Source organism: Hakea prostrata, chromosome 3, assembly GCF_041222555.1.
Source record: "Hakea prostrata isolate BN-2017 chromosome 3, UWA_Hpros_2, whole genome shotgun sequence".
NCBI classification, from domain to species: Eukaryota; Viridiplantae; Streptophyta; class Magnoliopsida; order Proteales; family Proteaceae; genus Hakea; species Hakea prostrata.
The window spans coordinates 57,752,879-57,762,087 of NC_142602.1; the positions used below are offsets into that span (position 1 = coordinate 57,752,879).

Below are 9,209 nucleotides of genomic sequence, written 5' to 3' on the forward strand. Positions count from 1 at the left end.
GAATTGATGATGAATTGAGAGTACCAAGAAATAGTCCAAAATAATTGTTAATTCCCTAAACAAACATCAATAGTAAGTTAGAGAAGAAATTAGGAAGATTGGATATCAATTGGATCAAAACTGGCCAAGGTTGCTGTCAGCAACAACTTGGGTCGATGGTTTTGGTCGATGGTATCGACCAAAATTTCCTTCGGGACAGAATGATGGATTTTGGGTGTTTTCATCCTAAATTGGTTTTCCGGTGTTTGGATCAATCTGAAACTTGGAGGAACACTTAACAACAGTAGTAGGACACTATAAGTCAAGAAATTTACCCAATCCAATGGTCCAAACAAAAAGCCCCAAATTGAGCTAACAAGTTCAAGTGACAAACATCATGGCATGAGTTGGGATTGATTGCATTGTCATGGAAATGGCATGTAATAGCTAGGGGAACTAATAGAATTTCGATTGGAATTATATAGAAGTGATAAACATGAACATAGCATGCCCTACAACTCAGTTTGGTACAAAATGACATGATGTTAATAGAAAAATAGAGGAATACATATGCTAGGCATGAGGTGGAGGCATAGCATCAATGGATGGCTAAGAAACTCATAGGTTAATCATGTGTAGACACTTGGAGTGGTGGTTGCAAGGTTGCAGCACCATTTTCAATGTCTCACTAGCAAGAAAGGAATAGAAAAGAATAGAAAATGGTAGGATAGAGAGTGGAATGGTGATTCATACCTTGGTGTGGAAGATGTAGACAAGAATCAATAGTAAACAATGAGTTTTTGATGAGGTGCCCTTCACGTTAGCCAAGGAGATGCCTTGGGAAGCTCTCCCCACGATTTCAAGTGAGAAAATGATTGCACAAGGGCTCAAGGCTCGAGGTCATAATAAATAGAATAGGAATATTTCATGGAATCTTTAACTTGGCAGACTGGGAAACTTTGGTCGATGGTTTTGGTCAATGGCATCGACCAAAATGTTTCTCAGCAGAAAAACAGGTTTAGTTCAGCAACTTCAAGTAGGGATTTGAAAGGCTATACAAGGTCAATTTGAGTGAGGTTTTCTTCCACAATTTAATCAAGAAGTCTAGTTTCGAGGAATACCTTCAGATTGTGCATAGCAGGTCATTAGGTACATCAACTAGATTATTCTTCTCTGATGCGCAGACTTTCCTTAAACAGTGATAATGCATTTAAGCAAGGGGTATCATCATCAATGTCAATAAGCTCGGTCTCCGAATCATGATCATCAATCAGAATGGTCCATAGGTCTCTTCTACCACCACTTCGGGTCTTCGGACCTGAATACAATAGTGGATCCGGGTTAGGGTCAGGGTTAGAATAGGGCTGGATATTATAGTTGAAGCATGGTGTTGGGAGCTTTCACTAAGAGTCTCAAAAAGATCCCATGCCTCATTCTCATTCTTGTGCATGAAAGTCCCACCACAAGAAGAATCAACCATTTGCCTATGTCGGTCTCTAAGGCCATCATAAAAGCATTGAACCAATTGCCATTTAGGAATAGCATGGTGGGGGCACTTTCTAGGTAATTCTTTTAGTCTTTCCCAAGCCTCATGAAATTGTTCTCCTTCTTGTTGGGAGAAACTCATTATCGCTCTCCTAATGCTATTGGTACGGCCAATGGGGAAGAACTTTTTAAGGAACTCCTGTTGCATTTCTGCCCAAGTAGAAATTTTAACATTGTCCAAAAACTGAAGCCAATGCTTAGCTTTATCTTTAAGGGAGAATGGGAAAAGAAGTAACCTTAAAGCATCAACTGAGAGGTTTTGAATTTTAACCGTGGAAGACACCTCTAAAAACTCATCTAAGTGCTTATAAGGCTCTTCATTGGCAAGTCCATAAAAAGATGGTAGCATTTGAATCACACTAGATTTGATCTCATATTGAGCCGCCTCTATGTTAGGCAACTTAATACAAGAAACCGGAGTATATATCGTAGGAATGAAATGCTCACTCAAGGGCCTCATTGGAGGCTCATAGTTTGCCATGGTTCTTTGCCTACTAAGGTTGGCCAAAGTCTCTTCTAACTCCAAGGCAAGTGGAGTCAACTCAGGGTTTAGGGATGGACGACCATGCATACACACAGAAGAAGAAAAAAAAAGATAAATAAGTAAAATTCAAAAAAAATAACTATAGCAAAAGGGAAAGTTTAGGACGTACCTGAAGCGCAATCCACGTGATCTTTCTAACAAAAGTTACACATGTGGGATTTGAGGGATGGGGATTTTTCTAAAAATTAACCTAAACAACCCAATCTGATGTAATATTACAATTGAAGAGTCCTATACACAATTATATCTAAGAAAGAAAAGATAACAACCTAACTAATTATCGAATCGCCACTCTTGCAGTTACCTACAAAACAAAAGAAAAAGAGATTAGTTAAATAAGCAAAGAAAAAGAAAAAATTAAAAACACTAAAATTACTCTAAAAATTATGCCTAATTGACAAAAATCAATCCTAGCAACTGTGCTTTGGTTCCCCGGCAACGGCGCCAAAATTTGATCGTATCGCTAACCAATCAAAAATAAAATCCTATACTAATCTAGCAAGCAGAAAGTACGGGGTCGAACTATGGGGAACTGAAAGGCTAAGTCACTAAAATTGAATTTAACAAAACTAAATTTAAACTAAATCTATTAATTAATGCAAAAACTTAAACTATGAAAATGTGAAGATCTTTGGGATTTCGAATCCCCAATGCTTTTCCCTAACTGATATAACTCTACACTTCAAAGTAAATTAGGGATGGTCTTCCTAGGTATGCCCTATCTTCGCCAGACTATCGTCCTTCTCGGAAGCTTGGCACGCTTAGTTCGCTGAGCTATAAAACATCTTTGGCCAAACTCAAACACAATCAACTAGAAGAGATAGAACAATCAAATTAATGAAATAAGCATGGTTCATCTACATCCCAAAGAAAAGGAACTTGCTACTCATTATCACAAAGTTCATAAGAAAAATAAAGATGAAACATAGGGAGAGAGAGAGAGAGAGAGAGAGAGAGAGAGAGATGTGGTCTTCTTCTTCAGCAATGAGAGATGAGAGCCGCATTCGCCGTCTTCCCTTCTCTGTGGTTGGCTTCTCTTTTATGTCTCCCGTACACAATGAATCCCTTCTCTTTACCCGTCGATTTGACCTTTATTCTTTCGGATTTTGGAAAAACTCAAAACTGTACAGTTGTAGTTATTTTCAATATCGTTCCATAGCATCTTGAATCACTGCAATCCAAGATTGTACGAGAGAGATATGCCCAAAATACTGAAGGTAGGTCTGTTTACCCGATTTTCATATTTATTACCAATTTTGTTCCTTAGACCTCCACCTGTTTCCAATTTGGCTAAGATCTCACTTTTCATGATTTCTTGGGCAGCAAGATTGAATGCCATGATTTAAAATCCACCAATATCTAATATATTTGCCAACTTTACTCCATATTATCTCTAATATCCAAAATCACCTTATTCCTGAAAAATACACAAAAATACTCAATTAGCTCTCTTTAATTAAATAAGTATGGGGAATTAAATCAAATAAATAATGGTAAATGCATGCTTATCATGTCATCAGCCAACCAAGGGCGCTTCTAGTGGCAAAATCCTCCAGCTTCATGGAAGGAGTGGAGGAGGATGCCAAACAAGCACTAGAGTTGAAAATACGAGCGGCACCTGCGGGGACCACATTTCCCTCAGATGCCCGAAGGGTCTTCATCATGGAAGAAGACTCCAGCGTAGTTCCAGCAGGGGCGTCAACAGTGCAAGCAAGGACGGAGGGGGCCATGTCCTCCTTAGAAGACTGAACAGTCTCTCTAGGCAGAGGAAGTGTGGGAAAAGCATCGCAGGAAACTATGGGAATCTAATTTGAAGATTCACCAACAGCAATCTCCCCACGTTTAGAAGATTCGCCAACGGCAATCACCTCAGAGGGAACAACCTTCGTCAATACTGGGGCAGTCTTTTTGCATGAATTCACCCTAATATAATCCAAGTTAATTCTTGGAGGCACTGAAAATGCAAAAAGCAGCATCAGTACGAGAATCTAACAATTTATAGCAGAAAAGGGAAAACCCTAGATTTTTGTTGAACAAATGAAGTAACGAACACCAATCAAGGAACTTCCGTAATGAGTAAACCCCAAGTATGAATACTGTGGAGATTACTCAGGGAGAAGAAGAAGTTCGTTCGTGACAAAACTGAATGACGGAGCAGATGACTTACTTGTTTAGGTTCTGATCGAAGATATTGTTGGAGGACAGGAGTACAGAGACAGTAAAGGAAGACAAAATATTACTTTGCAAATATATCAGACAGAAATAACTTGCAAATAGCGAGATAAGGATGAAACACCCTTAAGGAACTTAAATAGCCTCAAGGAGTGATGCGACGGTTGAAAGCCCAAGTTAATCAAGAGACAGGATGGAAGAGACGCTTCGAATTCCTAAAAATGCAGGATCAATGGTCAGGGGATAACGGCGTTTCAAATTCGAAACTTGAAAGCTGAACTAGGTTTCCACGTGGAACAGTGTGCACCTGATACGAGGATATTGCAAAATATCAACCGTCGCACTAATGTTAAATAATAGAGTATTTCCAATTCCTTGGGAAGAGCAACTTGTATACGAATACAAGGAAACGTTTGGGCTTCATCATAAAGGAGGAGCAGTTGGGAGATAAAGTCCAAGTGACATAAAAGGTTCGAAAGAATCAGATTGACCAAACGCATCTCTCCCGAACACATTTCTCTGATGTCCCGAGCGTTGTCTTCAATTAAGGTATAAGTTAATCTACATAATAACTGTTGGTGCAACCTAGAGGGGGGGTGATTAGGTTGCAACTAGTGGATTGTCCCAATTTTTCGGTTTGTGCGGAAATACAAAGTAAATTGAAAATTCAAATGAAATTAAACAATACAATCAACCACAAGACAAGTATTTTATAGTGGTTCGACTTTGCAAGTCTACGTCCACTCCTCTCTTGGCCTCAAGAGAGTATTCCACTAGTGATTCTCTTTCAATACAATGGGTAGAGATCAAACCCTTTACAATCTTTGTTACGGGGCAAGAGCACCCTTTACAATCTTTGTTTATCTTAGGGCAAGAGCACCCTCTTCAATCTTTGTTCACGGGCAAGAGCACCCAACCAATCGTTGTTCACGGGCAAGAGTACCCAAAACCAATTCTAATCTACCTAGACTAGAATTGAAAACAGTTACAAGAGAAGGATGTTACCTTAACAAGAGGTGTGACACTTTACCTCTTGTGTGTGTGTGATGCAATAAGAGTTGTATGCTCAAGATATGAAATGCATGCACCACCAAAGCCTTCAATCACCTCAACCTTGACTTCCACAAGCTTACTTTAACACCTTGGTATGTTCTTCAAGGTTGGAGAGAAGGTGAAAGGCAAAGCACAAGGCTTTCTCGCAATTTGAGAGCTTTAGGATCACTTGGGGAGTGGGTGATCAAGTGTGAGTGTTGTTCCTCTCAAATGAGGTGAATTGGGTTTATATAGAGCACCTTTGAGTGCCAAAACCCAATCCCCAACTGATAGAAAATGGACACATTTTTGTCCTGTTTTTCAGCCCAGACGGACGTCCGTCTGGTCAGACGGTCATCCGTCTTAAAAGTATCCGTTGCAAACGGCTGTAGAGGATATTCTCTTTAAACTAGCCGTTATAGTCAAATCTGGGCCAGACGGACGTCTGTCTGCCCAGACGGACATCCGTCTGGCCTGGACTGGCTCAGACGGACATCCGTCTGCCCAGACGGTCATCCGTATGGCCTGGACTGGCTCAGACGGACATCCGTCTGGCCTTCTGTTGTTTTCTGAGAAACAATGTTATCAGTACAGACGGACATCCGTCTGGGCTCTGTTTTTCTAAACAACTTTGGGCTGGGATATGGCTTGGATTTTTGGATCGTTTTGACAATCCTAAGCGTTGTACACCTTACTAACATGTCCTAGGTCACTCTAGTAACATGGATTACATATTATGGATGCATTTACATGTGTGTGTATGCAAAGGTGTCCTAAGCCCTGATTTAGCCTAAGTCTTGATCTTTGACTTGGTCTTCGACTTGATTTTGTGCAATGGTCTTCATGTCCATCTTGGCATGGTCATCTAGACTTAGACTTCATGTCCATCTTCATGTCTGTCTTGGCATGGTCATCTTGACTTAGACTTCATGTCCATCTTCATGTCTGTCTTGGCATGGTCATCTTGACTTAGACTTCATGTCCATCTTCATGTCTGTCTTGGCATGATCTTGGCTTTGACTTGCATATGGCTTTGACTTGGAGTTGGTCTACTTGTTCTCATCTTGAATTAAAACATCATAACTCAATATAGCCATTAGTGATTCATGCTTAGTATCATCAAAACCAATAGAGGCTGATGTGGCAAATGCTAACATGGCATTTCCCAACAATCTCCCCCTTTTTGATGATGATAAACACATGAATGATTGGAAGATATGAATGATAATTAATAGCAAATAAACACTCATTCATATACATGTTATTTACATGTTTTACCATAGTGAATTCTAACTCATGTTTGTTATCATCAAAACATGGTGAATTCAAGTTTTATGTTTGTTATCATCAAAATCAATGGAAGCCGATGTGGCAAAATGCTGACATGGCATTTTCCAACAATCTCCCCCTTTTTGATGATGACAAACACATGAATGAGGCAAAATATGAATGATCATTAATAGCAGTCGATGCTCATTCATATGCATGTTATGACATGTTTTCCCCATGAATTATTATCTAATTCATTCATGCGGTTTTCTCCCCCTTTTATCATCAACAAACAATATAGGAGCTAATGAATTATCTAATTCAAAATTATATAATTTATAGAATTTTTCTTCCCCTTTTGTTATCAACAAAATATAGGAGATGCTTCTCCGCAAATAACTCTCCCCCTTTGTTATCAACAAAAATAATGCATGAAATGCTCTCCCTCAATTAACTCTCCCTTTGTCATTGACACAAGCATGAAGAGCATGAAGTGCTCCCCTCAAATAATTCTCCCTTCTTAACTTATGCTCCCCCTGAATTAATGCATAAGTTAACAACTTCTCTCCCTCACATATGCACTCTCCCCCTACATGAATGCATAAAAGGAAAGAGAATGACATACTCGTTCTTAAAACCCTTTTTCAGGATCCTTAATAATTTTGAACAATACTCCAAATGAGTTGTCCCTATCAATGTCATCTATTAATCCGTTATCATTATTGCTAATGGAATTAGGATTATGGGAAGAATTTACCTCAAGGTCTTCTTGTTCTTCCATGGACTTTGCCATTAAAGCCAAGTTGATTCTTTCTTCCTTGGACTCCTCCTCACTTGTGTTGTAGGATATGTTGGCCATATACGGGCACTCGGACTTGATGTGGCCCGGTTTCCTACACTTGTTACAAGTGACATTAGAAACATAACATTTTTTCTTAGAAGGATCTTTACCTTTGTGCTCCCTAGAGGATTCTCCTTTGTGAAGATACTTCCCTCTTTTCTTTTTGAGAAGTCTCTTGAACTCTTTGGCGATTTGGTAGAGCTCACTGTCCAAGTCTTCTTCTTCACTCTCACTTTCTTCTTTTTCTTTGGTGGCACTCTTTAGAGCTATGGACCTCTTCCTTCGATCCTGCTGCACGCTTGCTTGCTTGTCTTCTTCAAGCTCCACTTCATGAGCTAGCAAAGATCCCATTAGCTCATCAATGGTAATTTTAGACAGATTCCCCGCTTCTTGAATTGCTGTCCTTTTGGGTCTCCGTGAGGGTGGAAGAGCTATCAGAATTCTTCTAGTTATGTCCTCATTTGCCAATTCTTCTCTAAGGCTATACAACTTGTTCACAATGTTAGTAAATCTACTAAATAAAGAAGTAATATCCTCATAATCTAACATTTTAAACTCTTCATATTGAAGCATGTGGATGTCTAGGTTCATCCTTTTGATATGATCAGTCCCTTCATATGTGACTACCAGCTTATCAAAAGTTTCTTTGGCACTTTTGCAAATGCCACATCTATTGTAGACTTTCTCACCTAACGCACATTGCAAAAACATTTTTGCTTTGTGGTTTAATTGAATTTTGACCTTGTCGATCGAAGTCCACTCGGTTCTAAGTTTGGGTACCTTATGGCCATGTTCATCTGTTTTGAGAACCTCATTTGGTCCACATGTCACATCCTCCCAGCCGGTACCCTATCTGGCATACCCGAGAGTGTGATCCACAGCCCGAAGATCAGGTATCGAGTAATCAACCTCCCACATAAACAATAACATAATCATGAACATTCATAATAAAAGTGCGGAAGATAAACCATAGATCCAATAAGGAAAGAATGAATCATAAATAAATCAGAGTACGAGATATAATCAGAGTGTCAAAACAGATAAGTAAAGTGAGGCAAAAATCCCACTCTACAACCAGCGGAAAAGTAGCTCTAAAAGAGAATAAGCTAGACAAAATCTAATCCCAGTAGCAAGTACAATGGGTAACTAAATAGTTCTCCACTTTATAGACAACATCCCTATAAGTATAAATCTCATAAATGGCACAAGGGCGCTTCCACTCAATGGTCGGACTAAGCATCGTACGGAGCATAACCACTCGCGGGATCTTCAGTGTAATTGTGGTAACCGCAATCACCTTCCTGGAGATATGCCTCTTCGCCTTGCGCTTCTTCATAGGGACCGTCATAATACTCGAATACTGCAGAATAGTCTAACAAACATTGTACAATAAAGGAATGAGTTTCAAAGAAACTCAGTAAGGCAGTTAAATCCATAATAACATAAATGGCAGGATTTAAGAACAAACATAAATGCAATATGATATGAAACAAGCAATGAATGAATGAATCTAACTCTATGTATGCTGGTCTCTATTGGCAGACATGCTTTAAGTCATAGCACCGTACTTCTTTAGGAAGGTCTCAATCACTCATCATCAGTTGGTAATGGGTCTGGCATCCCTCGAGACATTCCATGGCTGGGGGTTAAGTCACCACTCTCTCACATCACCATTGGTCTAAGTACCGGCGCATATCAGGGTTAAGCCTAGCCAAATGCAAGTCTTCTACTTAGTTACATCAAGTCAGATCCAGATACGTCCATTCCTCGTCCCCCGACGATCCTTTCCATATCCTTCACACTAGAGTCCTCATAGTCCCTGACTAC

The 9,209-nt window shown here is 39.6% G+C and overlaps 1 protein-coding gene and 1 non-coding gene across 2 annotated transcripts; one reads left to right on the plus strand and one right to left on the minus strand.

Annotated features, from left to right (window-relative positions):
* The first annotated feature begins 1,517 nt into the window (after positions 1–1,517).
* On the plus strand, positions 1,518–1,624 carry LOC149022595 (small nucleolar RNA R71). Its single transcript, XR_016172641.1, has one exon. It is a non-coding gene; the product is annotated as a small nucleolar RNA R71 (small nucleolar RNA).
* Positions 1,625–7,172: 5,548 nt separating this feature from the next.
* Positions 7,173–8,093, minus strand: LOC149022596 (uncharacterized). The gene has a single exon (XM_089147659.1). The coding sequence runs from the start codon at positions 8,091–8,093 to the stop codon at positions 7,173–7,175; it is 921 nt and encodes a 306-aa protein (XP_089003785.1).
* Between the last annotated feature and the right edge of the window lie 1,116 nt (positions 8,094–9,209).